This window comes from Schistocerca piceifrons, chromosome 11 (genome assembly GCF_021461385.2).
Source record: "Schistocerca piceifrons isolate TAMUIC-IGC-003096 chromosome 11, iqSchPice1.1, whole genome shotgun sequence".
NCBI classification, from domain to species: Eukaryota; Metazoa; Arthropoda; class Insecta; order Orthoptera; family Acrididae; genus Schistocerca; species Schistocerca piceifrons.
Window position 1 is genome coordinate 70,609,314 of NC_060148.1, and position 23,129 is coordinate 70,632,442.

Sequence of the window (23,129 nt, forward strand, 5' to 3'; positions counted from 1 at the left end):
CCTCCAAATGGTATACGTTGTTGCATGGTTTGCCTGTAGAGACAGTTTACATCCAGGTAAAGGATGATACTGAAATCGTCAGACAACGTGTACTCCCCCTCGATTATTTGCAGGTTATTTGCCTTGGCATACCTGCGCACACGTTGGCAAAGTAACTCGTGAATCGCATGTTCCAGGAAGACAAGCATGTCAACGTTGGTCAAGAATTCGCTGCCGGCTTGTGTCTTTCTTAACATGGCATCCCACGAAATCTCAGCCGTATGCTACAGAACTTCTCGATGTTGTCGGTCAGATGTACATTCGTGTTCACCATTTTACATGTTGTGATAAATCAGAGATGCCGAAGTCCTGCTGTTCATTCACCAAGTGCCTGTTCTTTCCATTCATTATGGAAATGCCTCTTAGTTTACTAGAGAATCCAGATATTCCTATGGAAAGACCCCTTCTCCGTCACAAGTTGAAACTCTTGAAACTCTACATCATCGAGATAAGTGGCTCCCTTTGCTAAGAATATCTTCAGGACGCGTTGGTTCAGCAAATTTCTAAAGAGACGTGAGCATGAAGCGTTGTGAATCCAGGAAGTGGTGTGATCCTCTGTGAAGCGGCATGTATCTGTCAACGGTGTCAGCAATGACACTGATCTTATCATCCTACTACCCAGACTCGTCAAAGTGCTGAACTATAAAGTGGGCATCATCCTCACTTAAATTGTGGAAAAGATGGCTGTGTGCTGTGGCAGTTAGTACTTAAAGTTACATGGGTTGTCAGCTGCACTCTGGGACTTCCCCGTTACGTGGCAACAGTCTCTACAGGGAGCTTCCTCACCTCTGTCCAGTCACAGTCCCCAGATATAACGATCAGCTGCCTGCTTGCACAGTGCATCATTCTCCTTCACGTTGGTCATGAGGACGTTTTCACTATAAATGTTATAAACATCCCGGACAAGACTTTCAAGCTCAGTGAGCAGCCATCTCGCACTATTCCCTTGACATAAGATTTTAATTTTAGTGCACAGAACTTGATGGGTAGCCACATATCGTATGCATCATTTTGTGACAGTGATATGGGAGGCAGAGGCACCACGTTCACACTGTACCACAGGAGCTAGGAGGCGCTCTAAATCGACGTAAACGACGAAGGGACAGAAGTGTTGGTGAGAGGCATTCTTAAACTTCTAGAACCGTTTATCCTTGATAAGCATTTCCACACATATTGTTTCCTGGCTCTAGCAGTCAATTAGGTCTTTCAAGATACATGCTCTTGGTATACGAGACATCCACAGCAAAAATGTCTTGCACCTTTTTTGTTTTCATTTCAGAGGAACGTAGGTGGGACATGCATTTGATCCAAACGTTGTGTTGCTTATCGCCTTCAGAGATTAGCAGCAGGCCTACACTTTTTGGATGTTTCTCAGCTAATATGGACAAGAAGAGGGGACCACCTAATTTACGCTTGACTTCTTTGTCGATGGGCCACACAGTGTGTTAATGTTCGTCTTCTCCTTATGGCTTTCCAACATCCGGCCATATACGAGAAATTAGATCGTCAGTGGATATCTGGTGTTTGTTGTGTATCTGTATGCCCTGTATTTTTAGGGTAATTTCTATCGCTAGCGAGAAGCAACCATGGAAATCAATTTAAATTCCTCTCGTCATGATTCTGGGCATTAGGGCATGCTTTTTGTTAGCAGTATATACTTTTGAAGAGAGATGCAACTGGACCCCACAATAAGTTGATCAAAATCTTATGAACATAAATCAAGGCAGGGTATACAGCTGAGTGTCTTACAGGACCCCCTTTCCTGCACCTCAGAAAAGTGACTCAGTATGACCACTCTGGTATCGACTCACCCCATGACGTCACGACAGCTCTCCCCCTAACTTGGTCAATGCTCTTCCCCTCAACGACACGTCGAAATCCTAATAACTCTGCACACAAGAAGGAGAAAGAGACGCAGTTGATAAGTATCTAAGGAAGGAGAAATAAAAATCCGTATTCGTATAATAATAATAATAAATTCTGAGTACTTACAAGTGAAATTGTTGTTATGTTCATTACTGGAATACACTTCCGGCAACTCATCATCAGTGGGCATGTTTGTCATTAAGGGCATATCCAGCATGGGTACTAGAGGAGGTGTATGACGTCAGTAGGGGAATGTGTCTGAAAGAATATGGACAAACCCATACGAAAACATAGGTGCAAAAGAACTAGTAGCTGGTGGTCGTGTCAAAACACCGATATTCGCATTGAGAACATCTACAAACTAGAGCATCTCAAAAATAACAAACAAAAAATTTAATACTGTAGAACAAGCGATATCTGCCTCTGAACAATCTAAGTCGTTCCCCAGAGATCATCATCATCGTCATCATCATTATCAGCTGCTGGGCTCAGATCACACAGCGAGTAACGCCTGCTCACACCTGGAAAGGAAGAAGTAGAACCCATAAGAATCACTTACACTACTAGCCATTAAAATTGCTACACCAAGAAGAAATGCAGATGATAAACGGGTATTCATTGGACAAATATATTATTCTAGAACTGACAGTGATTACATTTTCATGGAATTTCGGTGCGTAGATCCTGAGAAATCAGTACCCAGAACAACCACCTCTGGCCGTAATAACGGCCTTCATACGTTCTGGGCATTGAGTCAAACAGAGCTTTGATGGCGTGTACAGGTACAGCTGCCCATGCAGCCTCAACACGATACCACAGTTCATCAAGAGTAGTGACTGGCGTATTGTGACGAGACGGTTGCTTGGCCACCATTGACCAGACGTTTTCAATTGGTGAGAGATCTGGAGAATGTGCTGGCCAGGGCAGCAGTCGAACATTTTCTGTATCCAGAAAGGCCCGTACAGGACCTGCAACATGCGGTCAGGAATTGTCCTGCTGAAATGTAGGATTTCGCAGGGATCGAATGAAGGTAGAGCCACGGGTCGTAAGACATCTGAATGTAACGTCCACTATTCAATGTGCCGTCATTGCGAACAAGAGGTGATCGAGACGTGTAACCAATGGCACCCCATACCATCACGCCGGGTGATACGCCAGTATGGCGATGACGAATACGCGCTTCCAATGTGCGTTCACCGCGACGTCGCCAAACATGGATGCGACCATCATGATGCCGTAAACAGAACCTGGATTCATCCGAAAAAATGACGTTTTGCCATTCGTGCACCCAGGTTCGTCGTTGACTACAGCATAGCAGGCGCTCCTGTCTGTGATGCAGCGTCAAGGGTAACCGCAGCCACAGTCTCCAAGCTGATAGTCCATGCTGCTGCAAGCGTCGAACTGTTCGTACAGATGATTGTTGTCTTGCAAACGTCTCCATCTGGACATGGCTGCACGATCCATTACAGCCATGCGGATAAGATGCCTGTCATCTCGACTGCTAGTCATATTAGGCCGTTGGGATCCAGCACGGCGTTCCATAGTACCTTCCTGAACCCACCGTTTCTAGTCTGCTAACAGTCATTGGATCTCGACCAAAGCGAGCAGCAATGTCGCGATACGATAAACCGCAATCGCGATAGGCTACAATCTGACCTTTATCAAAGTCGGAGACGTGATGGTACGCATTTCTCCTCCTTACACGAGGCATCATAACAACGTTTCACCAGGCAATGCCGGTCAACTGCTCTTTGTGCATTAGAAATCGGTTGTAAACTTTCCTCATGTCAGCACGTTGTAGGTGTCGCCACCGGCGCCAACATTGTGTGAATGCTCTGAAAAGCTAATCATTTGCATATCACAGCATCTTCTTCCTGTCGGTTAAATTTCGCATCTGTAGCACGTCATCTTCGTGGTGTAGCAATTTTAATGGCCAGTAGTGTATAAACAAAAACAGTATAGAAAATACGTATACTTGCTTTCATCCTCAGCCAAGGCGACCATGATGAATGACATCACACCGTCGTCGGTAAACAGTGACAACAGTGCGGCGTCATCATTGTTATCCAACGTGCGTGGCCATGACTGCAGTCACCATGGTCGTCACGGATATCGCACGAGCGCTTGAATCCGATATCGGGGCTGGCTGGCAGTCGGAGAGGGAGAAAAAGACTCGGGTCGCCCTCCGCAGGGCTGTTTACAAAACCCTTCAGCCACGCAGCGTGCGCTGATCAGCAATTCAAGTCGCAGTCCATCACGCTTCTTCTCTCCCCACTAACATTACTTACACATAGCGCATTGCGACAGTGCCCAGCGTGTTGGTACACATTTGAACATGCCTCTCTCAACTTGCTACTACTCTCATTACTTACCAAGCGTGGACGCAAGGCAGCACAAACGGGTTTATTTCTCGTAAGAAGAAGAACTTCCACATATTAAACGAGTGGGATTGTGCTGTGACAGAAACGCACGAAATGGAATATGCTGGCTACAAGTAGCTGCTGATCGGTTACGTTTCGTGTGACACATTGCAGAAACTTGGGAAATCATCTCGACAGTTCTCCAAAAAGAGTGTAGATGTGACCTGGTAAATAAACATAGCTGACAAAAGAACTGTAAAAAATGATCTCGGAGTAGCTAAATAAGTACAAAAATTTTATTAAGAAAATAATATTTGCACATATCTGCAACACAAGTAAATCCGTTTTTCTCTCCACCACCGTACACTTGCCTAAGGTGTCTGACTGACATACAGTTGAATGATTCCAAATTCAGGATGGCAGTGTTCTTGAAAATTTCGCACATTCATACCACCATCTCACGACCTTTGACTGCATGACGCTCTCTCTGTGATCACAGTTTCGGAGTGACGTCAGCATATCCTCACAGGTCATTCCTGTATCGTGGCGGCTACTGCGATAGTGGAATCGAGTCAATCACGCTACTGTCTTCCAAGACATGTCACACTTTATTGTTCTGAGCAGCTGGGCAGAAGTGACAACTGTGTAGAAACTTGTCGAGACACAGACTGAGTCGATGTGTGTGACAACAGCTACATCTTTAATCATCTTTAAACATGAAGCGGCCGCACTCGTCGTGGAGGCGTCGCCCGTGAGCAACAATGTTGTACCAGGAGGCGGGCAGCTTGGACCCTGGCAAGCAGGTCTTCAGGTGTATCTACAGGTGTTTCGTACACCTACATCTTGGCATAACCTCAGAGAATGATGTCGAGGGTTGTAAGACCCAGCGATCGCAATGGCCATCAGAGAGGACCCCCCCTTTCCAGTCCTACAATGAGAGTGAGTATTCTTCAGGTGCTTGTAAACTTTAACATCAAAGTGGAACGATCTTGGATAATGCCCTAAAATACCTTGACTGAGAATCTTTGCTGTTGGCCTCCCATATGGGTGGCGTGGGTGTTGTCCTCATTCTAGATCTGCCTGTTTGGCTTTTGAAAACAACATCACGGATGAATGAGGCCTCATCCACAAACAATACAAACTGTATGAAGTTGGACAGTACAGCGCTGTGAACGATACTGGATTGCCACAAGCAGACATAGGGCTCAAAATCCGTTCGTCGCAGTGCTTGCACATTTCATCTTTGATTACTCATTGTGCAGTGTACACAGCAACACACCTCACCATGAACACGACACAAGCTATCTGATGCAATGGACAGCTGACAGCAGGGTCAGTGGTGTGCTTGCGTCACAGGTTAATGCGCCACTGCGATGCTTGAGTGCTGTGAGACCAACTGTGTACAGTATGTCCGTTTGGTGGTCAGGTGTGTACACTGTTTATCAGCTGCTACTGTTCGAGTGCACAACGGACACCCGAGATCTTTGCAAGAGTGTGAAGAACTGCAGCCATCATTGCAATACATGCATTCATTCAGACTGACAGTCGTTGCTTTGAAGAATTGCTGTGAGCTACATTGTTGTTGGGTGGTGTATGCTGTGCATGTCCTTAACACAGCAAATATGCACTTTCGAGTATTGGTTCCCTATCTCAATATAATCTATTGTGGAACCACTGTCACCTGTTTCAGTGTGACCCAAAAGGATTGGGGACTCCACGTACAGAGAACAAGAGCAGTTCTGTCCCACTTCCCTCAGACACTCCTGACGGCACCCATGTCTGTGGTGAGCACTCACCTTCCAGAACAACATACTGGGTGATGCTAGGGTAGATAGAAGAAAGGAAAACAGAATGGGAAAGTGCGAGAGGGACTCACGCACTAAGGGTTCTGTACAAACTCCCCATCCTCGGAATCGAGATTCCCAATAATTTTTGCCTGTTATCGACACTTTGTAGATTTACTGGCAAGATACTGGTCCCAGGAATACCAAGATCGATTCAGAAATTCTACGTTATTTCCTCAGACCAGCCAAAACAAACAAGAACAAGCAAGCAGAGGACTTTAGTTTATGTATGTAGGGAGAGAAGATTTAATAACACATTTCCGTTTACGTACTACATCATGAATACAACATACATTTTATGTTTGGATGCAGTAATGTTCGTATGTTATACTTTCAACAGGTTATGAATACAATGTAAGTCCAAATCGAGAACGACATTTTTATGTGATATCATGAAAAATTAACAAGTTTCAGATTTTTTGCTTTACTTGTACTGGAAAACTTAGTTGTTGCCAAATCTCATGATTCCAAGTCAATGGAGGGCACCCTATAGGTTTCCATGAGTGAATTTTCGATTATAAAACACGAGACATAAACATCCATATCTATTGACTGGAGTCAGTTATAAGCTTACAATTTTTACGTATACCTTTGTATGTGACATAATTTGAACATGATACCCAGAACTGATCCAGAGAAAAAGATTCACAACAGATGGACAGACAAATCGACAGACTGATAAAAAATAATACGAAAAGTATTTTCTAGAGTTATATAGTTACCAATTATGGATTTTAAGATTTTTTCCTTTATTTTCACTGTGAAATCTGGCTTCTTCCAAAATGTCATGATTCTAAATCAACAGGGAGCGCCTTATAGATTTTTGTGAGTGATGTTTCGAGTATCAAAATATATCATTTAAATGGCCATATCTTTATTGCATTGACTTAGAAGCTTACGATTTTTACAACGCCAAAGTAGCATAGACCTTAATATGTGACACAAATGTGAACTTCGTACCCGAAAATGGTCCAGAAAAAATGATCTTAACACTCGGACAGTCAATACATTCCTTCAAATCTGCAATAGTCGAGACGTGTTGAGATGCAGACGACATCGTGTTAGATGACGAGCAACAAACGCAAATTTTCTGCAAAAGCGATCAGCCAGGCAACAGACAAACGCTACAAAATTTTTAGTCAAACTGACATTTCCCGTGTGCACAACTACCTCAGATAATGTTTCAGATATGGAGCGGCTGATGTCTATCGTTGCGTTTGTAGAAGGTCATAACATGTGTTCAGGTTTCTCAGAGCGTTGGTAACGAGTAGGATTTTGACGGATTTGTCAACAGTCTGGCCATTCTGTTTTCGAAAATCGTTCAAAAGTTTGAATAGAATCTCGTCAGAGTTCCAGCCAGGCCATGTGGCTTTACACGTAGGAACCCGACGCTGCTGGCAGCTGCAGAACATTTCAGTTGGATACATCGTCACGGGAGTATACATTCATACATTCAGGCGTCTGTAATGTCAACTACCAACAAATATCTGCACCTCTCTTATCTGATGTCACAGTTTGAGAAATGTATTTATTTTTAAAAAAACCACCGGGCATCTGCTGTGCATTAATGTTTTTATGCATGTACAAAACTGAATGTACTGCACTCATGCGCTGGCAGTAATTTCAGTGTCATGTAATAGTGCTACATGTAACTGTATACTAAGACAGGCTGCTGCTTGTGGATGTTATGAAAGTAATTTGAACTATTTTCTGTGTGTCTCAGGGTAACCACGCAAGTGATCAGCAACTCCACGGTTGGATTAAGGACATGGAACGTGTGAAAGACATGCTGCGCACGAAATTAACCGGATGGGTACATGACATGCAATTAGCCAGCAAACAGGTGGAGCACTACGAGATGGAAGAAGACAAGGACGGGCCAGGGAACTTGATAATCAGGTATAAACCAGTGTACACTCAAATGTCTGTCGTACTCACTATGGTTTATTGGAGTTTATCTCACTTTTATCCATGGAAGTATTCATTAAAGTTATAGAAAACACAGGGATCATTTAATTCAAAATGGATCAAAGAACTAGCACTAATAGACAGTAGTGAAGGACATGGTTAAAGAAACTCGTGATTTACAAAGGATTTTGACTGTGTTTGACCTTCGATTTTTTGATTCGTATTGTGTCTTAAAATGTGCCACGTATTACGTAACAGGCCAGCGGAGAAAACTGACACAATAAACGATGTTACTGCATTTACTAGAGAAAGTACTGATGGTTACAGATACTTCCGAATTTTTCATAATTTGTGGAAACAATGATGTGGAACCTGGCACGAAAAGTGAGCGTATCCTCGTCTTATTCGGGACAAAAAAAACAAAAACACTTCGGGAGTAATTACGGTAATACCGTGTAGTTGCGACTCTAGTCCAGATACTGGCATCCAGTCGGTGAGGAAAAGAGGCCACTTGTCATGTTCATCTCAATAGATGGAGGAAAAATCTAAGCAGCGATGAGGGCAGGAAGCGGATAGCCGTCATTCTTATATTTTGTCCTGTGATTGGTGTGTTTAAATCAGTCCGTAGCATAGAGCGTAAATAGTGGAGGTTGTGAGCGGGAGGAAAGCGGAATAGTCTCTCGAGTGGTTGACATACGGGGCCGTGGAATGGAGTATTGTAGGAGATACGTTGGCACTATGAAGTGTGACCAGGTGGCTTCCTATGTGGGAATGGGCAAGCTCCCAGCAGGCACCCCAGGTCTTGTGGCGGTGTTCTTGGATTCTTTCAGGTGGCTTATTGTGGGATAGCTATGGAGGTGGAGAACATAGATTAGGATGGACAATTAGACTCAGTCGTGATTACTATCAATAGGATGAAAGAGTTCTGCAGTTATATCTGAAGAGGTCGGTAGGGGAGCTACTTTGGGATGAGTGTGTCTGGGAAACGGACTAGGTCTTTTGAAACGAAGGTGATCAACCGACATCCACAGTTAAGTTCATCATGAGAATTGATGTGGGTAAACAGCTGTGGACAGGTAGTGGTCAGTGTAACGAAATTATGTGCTATAGGATGATGACTGGCAGTAGCACAGATCACGGTCAGGGTGGTAAAATACACACTCAGGATAAAGTATTATGCAGGATGATTGAACATGATTTGCAGCCAACTGGAGCTGTTTTTGAGGAACAGTATTGTTACTCCACAATGTTTATCGTGTGGGGTTTTTTGGTTTGCTACTCCACATCTGTCATCAGAACTGTGAGTAGGTTACCGGTTCACTGTGCACGGACACAGGCAGATAGTGTGGCGGGATAAAACTATCGATATTGTGTCAGGCAGTGGGAATGAAGGTAACAGTGATTGGGAAGGTGAACTGAAAATCGGAGATGGGTAGATTTCAAGACAGGTGTGCAGTACACAAACGAAGCCGCTAATCGGATAGCAGAGTACTTGTGGAGAGTACATGGGGGGTTTCAGGCTAGCCAGTAGTTTGAGGTACTCTCATGAACACTCGCCAGTTGGTACACATTTAGGGAAATCAGATAGCTTTCAGAGTAAAGTGAGTTCGACTCTGAAACTTTTATCAGTCAACTGTCGAAGTATTTGTAACATAGTTCCCAAATTTACTCTCCTCCATGAAAGTTCTCAGCCTCAAATTATTCTTGAATTGAGAGCTGGTTAAGACCCAAAGTGAAAAACTCTGAGATATTTAGCGAGTCTTGGAATGTTTATCGGAAAGACATATTCGACGCCGTAGGAGGGGAAGTGTTCATTGCAGTTGACAAAAAATATTCTCTTTACTGACGTTGAATTTGAGTGCAATAGTGAAGTTACGTGGTCGCACATAACAGGACTAGGTGAAACCATATCAGTTGTTGGATGTTTTTACCACCCACCCGACTCCGCTGGGACAGATGTGGAGCCATTCAAAGAAGGTAAATAGTCAGCATTGCATAAATATCCAGATCACGCGACACTAGCTGGCGGTGACCTTAACCTACCGAGTATAGACTGGGACGTCTATGGATTCACTGCAGGTCGTGCAGACAGACAGTCTTGTGAAGGACTTTTGAGCACATTTTCCGAAAACTGTGTTGAGCAGCTAGTTCGTCAGCCAGCACAAACAGGCAGGACCTTATCGATGGCGTCAGCATAGAGATGGGGATTAGTGATCATGATGTTATCATAGCGACTATGGTTACGAAAGTCAGTAAATCAGTCGAGAACGCTAGGAGAGTTGATATGCAGTTCAAAAATGGTTCAAATGGCTCTGAGCACTATGGGACTCAACTGCTGATGTCATTAGTCCCCTAGAACTTAGAACTAGTTAAACCTAACTAACCTAAGGACATCACAAACATCCATGCCCGAGGCAGGATTCGGACCTGCGACCGTAGCGGTCTTGCGGTTCCAGACTGCCGCGCCTTTAACCGCACGGCCACTTCGGCCGGCTAGATATGCAGTTGTCAGCGTCTCACTTAGACAATAAAATACAATCATTTAATTCCTGAATTATGGCCATAGAGGTATTATGGCTAAAGTTTAAAGAGATTGTAAATCGTGATCCGGAAAAGTATGCGCCTACTCAGTGGATCAAGGGCGGAAAAGACTCATCGTGCTTTAATAACGAAATTCGGAAAATGCTGAGGAACGAAAGGCTGTTACATTCTCGGTTCAAAAGAGAACGCGCAAATGAGGACAGCAATATTTGTAGAGATTCGTGCGTCTGTGAAAAGATCTGTGCGCGAAGCATACAACAGCTACCACCGGAGAACCGGAAAAAGTTTTGCTCCTCTGCAAAATCGTTAAGCGGATCCAACGCTTCTATTCAGTCACACGTTGACCAGTCTGCTTTGGCGCTAGAATATTCCAAAAGGAAGGCCGAAGTTAAAAATTCCTCGTTTAAGAAATCGCTCACGCAGGAGAATGGTACAAACGTGCCGTCGTTTGACCATCGCACAGAGTCCCGTGTGGAAATCATAGTAATGAGTACCGCTGGCGTAGAGAAACAGCTGAAACAGCTGAAAATAAATAAGTGGCAATGCCTAGGTGGAATGCCAGTTTGGTTTTATAAAGAGTAGTGTACGGCATTGGCCCCTTACTTAGCTTGCATTTACCGCGAATCTTGCGATCAGCGCTAAGAACCAAGCGAATGGAAAAAAGTGCAAGTGACTATAGTGTATACGAAAGGTAAAAGAACGGACCCACAAAATTGCAGACCAATATCCCTAACACCTGTTTCCTGCAGAATCCTTGAACGTATTCTCAGTTCGAACATTATCAACATTCTTCAGACTAAGGAGCTTATGTGCACAAATCAACACGGTTTTGGTAAGCATCGCTTCTGTGAATCTCACCTTTTCCTTTTCCCACATGATGCACTGAGAGCTATGGATGAAGGGCAACAGGCAGATTCCATGTTTCTAGATTTCTCGAAAGCATTTGACACGGTGTCCCATTGCGGGGTGCTAACGGAAGAACGAGCATATGGAATAAGTTGAGTGACTGCAGGTTGACACTAGATGACGTCGACAAAATTTCTAGTTGGTGTGATGTAGAAGAAAGCGGATGAGTAGCAAAAACGAACCCGTAATATCCGCATACGGCATTCGAAGTGTCCTCCTTACCACAGTCAGTTCGTTTAAATATCTGGGCCTAATGTTGCGAAGCGAGATGAAATGGAATAAACATGTGAGGATTCTGGTAGGGAAGGCCAACGGTCGGCTTCGGTGTATTCGGAGAGTTTTGTGAAAGTGTGGTTCGTATGTAAGGGAGACCCCGTATAGGACACCAGAGCGACTTCTTGTTCAGCATTGCTCGAGTGCTTCGGATCTGCTCGGAGAGCTGAGGTGCTGGCGAAGTGTAGTGGGGCGTGTCAGTAAAACGGAGGATATACTTCGTACTGGAAATTTTGGGAGGACATTTTGATGTTCGCATGAGTAAAGCGAGTCAGAGAATGTACTCCAGCCGATAATGTGCTCATCGCGAGTAAAAGGGTGAGGGATGTTGCTCGAAACAAAGAACGTTCTCCGATTTCGTGTGAACAAAACTAGAGGAGCTTCTCACAACCGGAAAATATTGAAGCGAGATCTGTAGCATTCTTCGGGCTGAGTAAGTTCTGTTAAGTTTTAGCTACATTTTGGCAATGATGGCAGAATTCATATTGCTTGGGAGGCAAAAAAAGAAATATATATCCCAACGAAGTGCTGAATTGAGGAGCTGTAGAAGTTTATATCGCTTTGACAATAAGAACATAATCTGCGGACTACCTCTCAAAAGAAGTGAAAACTGAAACGTTTTTATTGCTATTTAGTAGACCCAAGTTTTCAGACTGACGTACGAGAACATTTAGCTGTAGGCCTACACCAAACAACCGTGTCGCTGACTTTTCCAGACGTTCACCATCATGTCTTCTCACAGCATAAGTCTTATATAGTGTGATGTTATAAATAAGTAGGGTTACCAGAAAAATTAATAACTGGTTTATTGCAAACCTAGCGACCTGTTACTCATATCGAACGCATGGTGTGGCGCTTACGTGCTTGCCACGCGAGCAGACAGTTGTGGGCCGTATTTAACCAAAATTATCTCGTGTTAGAGAGCTCTGACAGAGTTCCGGCTTGAAGTAGATAAAAAGTCATGTAATCTTAAGATTTCGTTCGCATGATGTTCGCCTGACTTCTATAACTGAAAAGTTTTCCGCATGTTGTAAATTCGGTAACATCGCAAGTAAATACATTTTCGTAAACTGTACGTAATTGTCTTAATAATTTGTTGCCGCACATAAAATAAACAAAATGAAACGCAGTGCAACTCTGCCTGAACACACTGATGCCGGTTCCAGACTTGTCGCCCGTTTGAGCGAGCTGAATGACACGTGACACTGCGCGTGCTTTCTGTGCCGGACACGGCAGACCACACACACCGAGAACTCAGCAGGGAACAGAGGTAGTGAGAAAAAGGAAGACTCTCGTCACAGATTATGGCTTCGAATGTTTTGCTCGTAAGAGCTTTCCCAGAGAATGTCCTTTTGCTCGGAGAATCTTCTCCAGAGAACGTCGTCTTGTTTATTCATACGACCCAGCGTGTTTACCTTCTGTTGGATGTCAGTACAAAGGCGAGAACCAAAGACGCATGAGGGGCCACAGCGGCAGTGGTGGAACTTAGGTACCGCCCTCCTAGTCCAGGCAGCGCGCCATTTCGTGCCTCTTCTGTAGTTCACGTATCGCCATTTACAGTCGGTCATTTCTAAATTCCGTCAATCCACTTCATTACTGGACTCGCATGGTACGTTCAGAAATGGCTCCAGCACTACAGGCCAAAGCCGCCTATATGACACTGACCCTGCCTCTGCACGCAAATTGTCGACGATTGCCTCCCGTGGCAGCGGTCTGCCCCGCTTGTCGACACTCCACCTCCATGTGGCGAGTATTTATTGCGTCCTCTGTTGATTTGCCACTTTGTGTTGCAACGCACTTGCTCCTAAACTGAATATAGCAGTCAGTTTTGTATCATTATAGCTGTATAGTACATTCGCAACTGTCCACAAGTTTCGAGATTTTCTATAGAGCTTGTTTCAGTGGATATTGTTTGTTCACTTCCTTGCTGCATTTAAATCCGTTCTTTCGTTGCCTTATGGAATGAACGGCTCTATTACGTGAAAAACAGCCCTTTCCCGAAATTCTTCCCCAACCAAATCTCCGTATAATGTTTATTCAGATCATAGTCAGTGTGCACGTACATCCTGCATCTGGGGCGTAGAAATGATGATTTTCATCACGGCACGGGTTCTGAGTCCCAGCTTGTCAGTGGAGTAGGTGTGGTACTGTAGCTCCAAGCAGAACAGCGTGCTGGTGTACGTGGCGTGGATATGATTTGCGAGCCTTAGCACCATGGCACCACATGTCTTATGGGAGGGACAGCCTTCCGGTCAAACTGCGGACCCAGACATCACACGGAACTCATTATTGTGGTGTCACCGCCAGACACCACACTTGCTAGGTGGTAGCTTAAATCGGCCGCGGTCCATTTAGTACATGTCGGACCCGCGTGTCGCCACTGTGTAATCGCAGACCTAGCGCCACCACCAAGGCAGGTCTCGTGATACGAGAGAGCACTCAGCCCAGTTGTACGAGAACCTAGCTACCGACCAGATGTACGAAGCCTTTCTCTCTCATTAGCCGAGAGACAGAATAGCCATCAGCTAAGTTAATGGCTACGAACTAGCAAGGCGCCATTAGCCATACAGTGATTGTACTTAAAGTCTCCTGTGTATCGTCAAGATCGATGTACCACAATGATTGAGTAAAGTTAAGTATTAAACCTGCTCCGTACTTTTCTTCCTAACATTAATTACGTATCCTGTTCCAGTACTTCACGCCCGTCTGCGTTAGTCTAGCTTGCCTTTTCAGCCATCTCAACTTCACGGTGTCGGCCCAGCTACCGACACAACAATTATGATACAGCTTCATGCTTTAATTGACAACGTCGTTGTCAAATAACACTGATAAGCAAGAACCATACTACAAGGAGTAGAGGGAGTACTGATTGTTCTGCATTGTATCTGGCAGTATGGAAACTTTCCATCGTTGATGGGCTATAGGGAATGCAGTCGCAGATTAATCAGGAAAAAATTGTCTCATAACCGATTCTGAGGGCTCCATTCTCATCACAACATGTACCTGACACATATGCATCGAATCGATGTACGGAACACTGACCTTAGGACAAAGTTTTACGGCCGACAATTTCTATATGATAATTTTCACTGCCAAACGAGAGACCCGCACCAACCACTCACGAAGCGAGACTGAGCGAATGCTTCAGAGCCAAGTAAAAAAACATTTTTATGCAATATTACGTCAGCACACATGTACTTCTGCACGTCAAGCATAGCAGTGTGAGATGGTGGGATGCACACTGCCGGATGTAAGCAGAAACATTATAAAAATGCCACAACTGATAAGGGTATAATGAGTAAAACGAAAGACCTATTGTGAAATAAAAAAACATGTTTGGTATTTGCAAAGACGGATTTGAAATAGTGTAAGTCATCGTATCGCGCTGTCCTTAGCCGTTGGATTAGCTGAAAGGGACTGAATAAGTGGACCTGCTCGACGGTACATTCACGTTTGTCCATAGAGCTCTTCTTCCTGTGGGAGTTCTGCTTTCAGCTGTCATACAGTCTTTACGGAAAATTATCGCAGATGTCACATCACCTAATGCAGATAGGAAACTCCCTGGCAGGTCGGATCCGCGACGTTTCCAGTGACTGCACTCTCCACTGCAGAGTGAGGATTCGCCCAGGAAGCAACTCCCGAGGCCTCTGGTCACTGCAGTGCCCATCCTTCCGGGAGCGCTGGTCCCGCCGGCCGTGCAGGGGAGCTTCTGTGACGGCTGGAAGGCAGCGGCTGAGGTACTGGCGGAAGTAAGGCTGTCACGGCGGCTCTAGGTTCGTGCCTGCCTAGCTCGATGTCTATTTTCGCCATTGACTATAAAAATTGTTTTACAATTGCAGTTTCGGCCTTTTGAGCCATTTTCAAGTGGTAATGAGGACGATTTTGCTTCAGCTGATGACAGACATGTGTACATGTCAGCGTCTAAAATCATCTATAACAAAATTTGAACAAGTCATTCATATCCTTAACATAAATACCACATGTTCACTCTCTTGCAATGCATACGAAATTCCTCTTTAAAGAAAAGAGGTATTCTGCGACAAGCGCTGCAGTTCTGCGGTTTGGTGTGCCTGAAACCTGTTAAAACGATATAGCAGCAGAGAACGGAGTGGATGACCTGCAAGAAATAGTTACAATCGGTGTCTCACTAAAGTGCTCCGAAATCTAAAGATGAAATCTCGATGCGCTAAAATGCTAAGAAGACCAACGGATTTGCGATTGTTTGCTGTGTTACTATGCATCCTTTAAAGAATGAAAAAGTTCCAGGTTTGTGTCCCAGTCTGGCACACAGTACTCATCTGCCAGGAAGTTTCTCATCCACTGCTGAGTGGAAATCCGTTCTGGATACTTTTAGCCGCGCGGGATTAGCCGAGCGGTCTCAGGCGCTGAAGTCATGGGGTGCGCGGCTGGTCCCGGCGGAGGTGCGAGCCTTTCCTCGGGCATGGGTGTCTGTCTGTGTGTGTGTGTGTGTGTGTGTGTGTGTGTGTGTGTGTGTGTGTGTGTGTGTGTGTGTGTGTCCTTAGGATAATGTAGATTAAGTAGTGTGTAAGCTTAGGGACTGATGACCTTAGCAGTTAAGTCCCATAAAATTTCACACACATTTATGGATACTTGTACGTTCTTGCATAAACTATACATGCTAGGTTTTCAACTTTTAACCTGGCACCTTGTGTGCTACAGGCGGCCGCTGTTGAGTGAACGCCTGCTGCGCTATCAGCCGTGGAGCCTCTCCTCTGACGACGACTTCAGTGCGCTGTGCAAGGAGCGGCAGCCAGAGGCGTCGCAAATGTTCAGCCTCGCTGACGAACTGTACGCCTTCCATCGTGTCTCCTGGTACAATGCAGCTGACTACATCTGTTCATTCTACGAAGATGACTTCAAGATTGTAGGTAAGTTTAATACTGGGACCCGGCCACTTCACGGTTATGCGCTGACAACTGAGATTCAAATATCCTTCTGAACATGTAGTTTTAGATCTTGCGTGATTTTGCACGCCACGCATGATCTCTGGTGCTCTTTCCAAAGTCAGTTTTTTGATTCCTCGGCAACTCTCCGTCTGGATCTATGACAACCTAACTACTTCATTTCGATGTATTATTGTCTTCTTCATTATGCAGGGACTAAAAAAAGACTACGTACACAAAATTTTGGAGTGTTTAGAGAAGATTAAAAAGAACAAATTTTATGTGACACAAATGTCACAGGTGTGATGTTTTAGAGACGTTACTCAAGTGCCAGCTGGGTGCTAACGATTGTGTAACACACTCGAAACAAGTGGGTGTCTCACAAATAATGTTTGCATCCTCAGCCTAACAGGCTACCACCTCACCTGGGGTGTCTGCCAGGGTCTGTACACTGAACAACTCGTCTCCCTCCCGTAGGAGGCACGCAGCACCTCTAAAACAGGGCCCATCCCACAGCACTTTGAACTCCGTCTCTGAACGCCAGTGCAGATAAGACCTTCATACATATGCGACACGTGCCTCATATAAAAAAGTGTTCCTCTTTATCTTCTATAAACACTCTAAAATTCTGTACATGTAGTTTTTTTCAGACCTAGTCTAAGGCTTTTTAAAAATGGGGAATGGTCTCTGCAACATAACGGCTACAGACAAGCTAATTTTCTGTCAATACTGTAACTGGTGTAGTGTTCTAGATTTCTCATGTGTGATTCTAGCACGATACTGTTCGTATTTACTAATTTTCTTTGACGAACAATATTTAGATTTGTAACAGAACAGTTAATTGTATGAGATACACTGTTAATATTATCCTTAGAAATGTTACTACTATGAACTGTAGTAGGACTGAGGAAACACTGTATTTTCAGCTATCGCACCTGTTTGCTAAAGAACTCTATTTGTTCGAATCACTATATTCTTTAAATTTATTATTTTACTCTCGTTGCTGGGCTTTATCACTTACTCGGTTATCTATCTATCGTTGCACCAGACATGAAACAAGCTGTAATCGTTCTTTTCTTTGTAACTGTCCGATAGCTTCTTGTTCGGTAGAGGGTAACTCCATTTAAATGAGAGGAAGGGGGCACACTGAGCTTGTGCTCCCTCAGCGGAAAAATTATTTATGCCTGCCGTTGTCACTCTTGACCGCTTCAGGCAATCGAACTTGCAGGGTTTTCATTGGTAGTAAACCGACTAATTAAGAAACTAAGGTGGTCTAAAAGGGCTACAACACATAAAGAATTAAGTTATCATACGAATATGCGTATATTAGAACCAGGGACTGTAATACTGCGAAGAACGGTCTTTACAAAATTTCGGCTGCAGCCGATAATTTACGGCAGACACTCACATGAATAATAGTGGCACATAAACGGAAATACGCATTGTTAGCAAGTTACTAAACAAGCAGACTCTTACCCCATCTGTTTCTAGACTCAGCTGCACTCGGCAGCAAGTCTATAAGTATGACTGAAACTGTAATGGACACCGAGAACAAACGTGTGAGCTGAAGTTGATGTTTCCATTCCTCGCGAGTAGCGACCAGATATTAAAGAATGAGCAGCGACAAGAGCTTACAGAGTTGTGAATCACTAGCCGTTTGTCTGGAAGCTAACTTTAAACCCGACATTGAAGATATCTTCAGGGAAAAGTTGTCATGATAATTCAGAGAGATTGTGGCAGTTCGGTCGAGATAGGGAGTGGGGGGTGGGGGGGGGGGGGAGAAGAAGAAACGGGTGCGAATCTCTTCTGAGCACGTGGTGATGTTGGAGATGCCTTGCGACATCCAGCAGGCTGCTACAACGCCCCTGTCTGAAAGAGTTGCCCTCGTCACTATTAAAACCGTGGTGCTTTACTGTCGGCTGTTTTACGCATCACTGTCCAGCAGAACTAGATGCTTGCCCACAACAGACCAACGTATCAAGAACTAAGCCCTGATCTGTTGTCGCTGCCATTGTGTAAAATCACCTAAATCGCAAATCCAAGCCTACAGATCTCACAAATACTTCCAGTGTGACGACTATCTGACCCAGTATCGCAGAAGCACCTGACCTATCCCGGTTACAAACAAGACCCATCAGTAGGACGAAAAACCCGTCCTAGTTGCAAATTTTTATTTTTTATTCGTTCGATGACTTGTTTCGGACCGAGACCCATTTTCAAATCACCATAACATAGTCGAAAATGGCATTTCCGAAGATGTCAATAACGTGCAATGAAAATTTACAGCGCATACAGGTAACTCATCGAATGAACAAAAACTTGGAACGTTTTTTCGTTCACTGATTACCAGGGGTTGCTGACCCAAACTACTGCATCATACTGGAAGTTCGTAAAACCATCCATTTTAACTGTGCCCAAATGTACAATCCTTGCACAACTGCATCATTTACACAGCCTTAACTCGAATGATCTCATAAGTATAAAGTAAACGCATTATTCACGACACTAAACTTACATTCCGCATCCCAACAACTACATGCATTGCATCCTCACCATCAAAGACATTGAGTTCAGATCCACAGTTTTCTACACCGTCAGTCGAGCTCACCGTCATCATCTCAACAGTTTTTTGTGTCGCATCCCTAACATGAAAGACATCCAGTTTAGGATCACTGTTTCCGACAACATTCACTCTATTTCAACGTCCACATATCGTCCAACAGATGACGATAACAGCCACAGTCACCTTCCACTTTTAACATCCAAGTCACCTGTTCCAAAAAGGAATCCAACTTTATCTTCAGCCACAACAAAACATCAGCTTAAAACCTATACATAACCTTGTTTCACCACATAAAACATCAAGACAAAGCAGCAGCATAGCATTCCATCCATATGTCTGTTCCCTCAGCTCCAACGAGATCTTCATCACTCACATGTTATCTCAGTGCTACAACTATACTTTAATGAAAATTGTTACAGTCACGTAACACAGTCCCAGTCACTATACACTCTACAAGGCACAGATAATTGCTACAACATACAATCAGATGGTACTGCCAATGGGTGCTTGTGAGATATCTTGATACCAGCACCTCATTCCGCAGATAAGAAACCCTGGGATTGGTGGTACACATGAACAAAACACTGCCACATTTTCCATTAACTGAACAATCTTTTGAAAAAGCATTCATTCTCCTCTCATCCATAACAACCACACGTTACCAAACAACCTCAACAAGCCAGACTCAGTGCTTCATATGTTAAAGATATACTCACTGTATCTAATGACTGCTCGACAATTCGGTACGTACAATGTCACACAAATACGACCACCATATCTCTTGGTCCCAGTTTAAAATACCTGTCTATAACGCCACAAAACGAATTAAATATAGCACTTACAACACAAGACTATAAAGTCACACATTTTGTGAGTGTGTGGGTTGGTGCTATTCTGTCATTCTGCGCAACAGATTAATCTGAGATGTACCCTTTACCCTTTGGCCCCTGCAAGATGCAATTTCCACCCCCACACTACTACAGAAGTCAGATGGACACTCCTAAAGTTCTAAAGAGAAATGCCTGAAAAACTTTCAGCAATAAATACCTTCTGGAGTCGTCCACTGTAAGGAAATGACACAAAAATTCACAAAATGTCTTACGTAACTAGTGGGATACTTGGGTACTGGAGTAGTGCTAGTTAGTGTAAGATAAACATGAAAGTAACGAAAATTATTATTTATTTTGCAAAAATTCTGAGAAATCACAATAGCACTTTTAGTCATGAATTGAACACGTTATTTGCGGGTTCTTTTCAGAATGTGAAGTTACCTCTTAAGGATAGGATTCGCTAATGAAATTTCTATACAAAGTTTAAGATTGTTATTGACTTGGCGGAATGGCTGAGAGCCGCACCTACTCGAATAATTACCGGTTAGAATGTTGCTAGGTACAGTCGAGGCTGTCACGTGTGATATGCAGTGAAGGGTACTGTTGTGGAGGAAATGTGGGGGTCGCAAGAGCTGTAGCTGTGATGACTGCTGTCTGCGCCGCTCGCTGCCGACAAATAAGATAACTCTCGTTCTATCTGGATTGACCTTCGCCAATCAAACTCTCCCTACGCCTTGATGAATTCAAAGACTCCTATTCGCCCCTAGTCTATTGGCGTGGTACACCAGTCAGATAACCAGTCCACCACGATGCCACTCAAAAATTCGCTCACAGGCGTTTAACTATTACTCAGTCCATTCACACCGCACAATAAGTGTGGTGGCCAACACAGTGAACAACGCTTAATCGCAAGGACTCAATATACAGTTGCACTTCGATTGGCTCTCGACAGAGGTGCTCTCCCAGTGAAGTACTGAGGACAGACTTGTTCCTCGCTCTTTGAGTACATGTACGAGCGCGCACGCTCTCGTTACGTGTTCTCGCTCCAAGAACGACAACGGAACGGCCCCTCTGCACACCAGTCGTGAAGGGGTATATCCTTCTATCTCTTCCATTACTCCTTCAGCTCAAGGCGTCAGAAATATCGTCTGCCAATCAGAATTGCTCTTCTAAAACGGGAGAATGACATTTTGTTTAAGGTGACCAATCCGGAAATCTGTAGTATCGGTGTTTGGCGTTTGCTGTCTTCCTGTGAAAATCTCTGAAACTGCGTTCTATGTGTAAAGAATGCGTAGGCTAACCGCTCCCACACAATGTAGCGGAATTTGCTTTTAAGCCGAACACGGGGTCTTCCTTTCACTCGGGCTAACGCTGTCTGCTCTACAGGCGGTCACTGGCCGTCGTAGATAGCTTGGGACCGGCCTCCTGGGGTGCAGTTGCCTCTCTCGAGCTAAAAGCTCCTGTGACCGTCGAGTCTGGAATGTATGTGTGTACGCCAGCCTCGAGTATTTCAACCACAGTGCGCACTTGCGATTTATTAGTTATTTGCACATCGTTTACATGAATTCATACAATACTGACTTTATCTTATCGAGTTTGGGCTCGAATGAAGCGTCTTGATGTGCAGAATATGATTGTGAGGGCGGAATATGTAACCAATGAAGGAGACCACGACGTCTTACAATTTCAGGAAATTCTTATGAGAGGCTGCTCATGACTCCATTACTTTCGACCTCCTTAAAAAACTCTTATTTCCTACTAGCTCTAGTCAAGTTGTGTGATATCATACTGTATGCAAGTTTATATCCCACGGCTCACTTATGATTTGAGGGTAGTGTCTTTGTATACTAATCAAAACGTCATGGGACCCAGTCTCAAACCTCGCTACTGCTTAAATTTAGAATAAAAATCATCAGTAATGATGGATGGGCGGACAGAGCTTCAAGGAACTTTCTTCCCCTGCTCCTAAAACCCTGAAGAGTCAGCAGTGCTCAAAGGCATGAGAATGCAGAAGGTAATGGGAACCACTGGTGTCTGTCCACAGGACATTTGGCCTGATATTGAAAAGTGGTATGATGACTGCTCCATTGGCGAAATATTCCGCAATAGTCGCACATTCGGATCTCTGGGAGGAAACTGGCAAGTGCCAGGTGTCCCAATGAATTATGTTTACTGTATAGCTCCTTGTCTGGCACACCATGCTTCTTCTGTTACTGTAAATCTTACTCAACAGCGTATCTCCATCTGCCTCGATAACTTCACCTCTTGGTGTAGCCTCTGCTACATCAAAATCACTTACGTTAAAAACCCAAGGAATTATTACAATAAATACCACCAATCATTGCTCTCTCCCTAACTTCCACCATGGCACACATAAACATGACTGTGTGGTGGTACTCTCTTCAAAGGTAAGCTGGTTCGAATCCAGGTGATGGAAGAAATTTGCATTGCTGGTATTTCCCCAGTAATGGGAGGGGTAATTGAAGCATAAGGTTTCTCATCACCAGACCTCGTGTCAGTGTTCTACATTACATTACCTCTCCTCAATGTATCATGATACACTGATGCCTGTGACACTGTTGAAGGTGACACATGTGGTGTCGACGATACTCGCCTGCAGCAAATCGTCAATCGACTACCGTAGAGATGCTGTACACCCAAGCAGCATCGCCACCGCCTATGAGAAAGAAGTAGTAAGCCACTCCTCCTGTAGCTTCGAGGCGCCACACACGACAAGTATTTCCAGCTCTGCCAGTGCCTGGTACGAGTTCTGCCAGAGTCCAGCCTGACTTCTGTTCCGTCTACGAGGGTATCAACAGTTCCATGACGACTGCAAAAAAGCGACGAATTTCTGCCTTCAGAGTGCAGTGTTGGCGTAACGTCACTCAGTCAAGCCTAGGCCAAGCATGCACGTACAGAGAGTCGAGGGCCAACAACAGACACATATTTGGCACAGTTGTAGTAAACGTTCAGTGCTCATCATGTGCAGACTTGCACTGTAATGCCGCTCAGTGTTTTCAGCAGCTCCTGTGTATTTGGACCCCAATTAATACCACACGTGCTCACACAGCCACAGCCACGAGGAGCTAAAGATA

General features: G+C 44.3%; 1 protein-coding gene across 1 annotated transcript in view; it reads left to right on the forward strand.

The window, feature by feature from the left end:
- The window catches only part of LOC124719707, a 43,683-nt gene that overhangs the window by 13,701 nt on the left and 6,853 nt on the right, over window positions 1–23,129 (forward strand). The window contains exons 4-5 of the mRNA XM_047244912.1: window positions 7,833–8,008; window positions 16,418–16,626. Of these exons, the coding sequence (XP_047100868.1) occupies window positions 7,833–8,008; window positions 16,418–16,626 (385 nt within the window). The remainder of the gene's footprint in view (window positions 1–7,832; window positions 8,009–16,417; window positions 16,627–23,129) is intronic.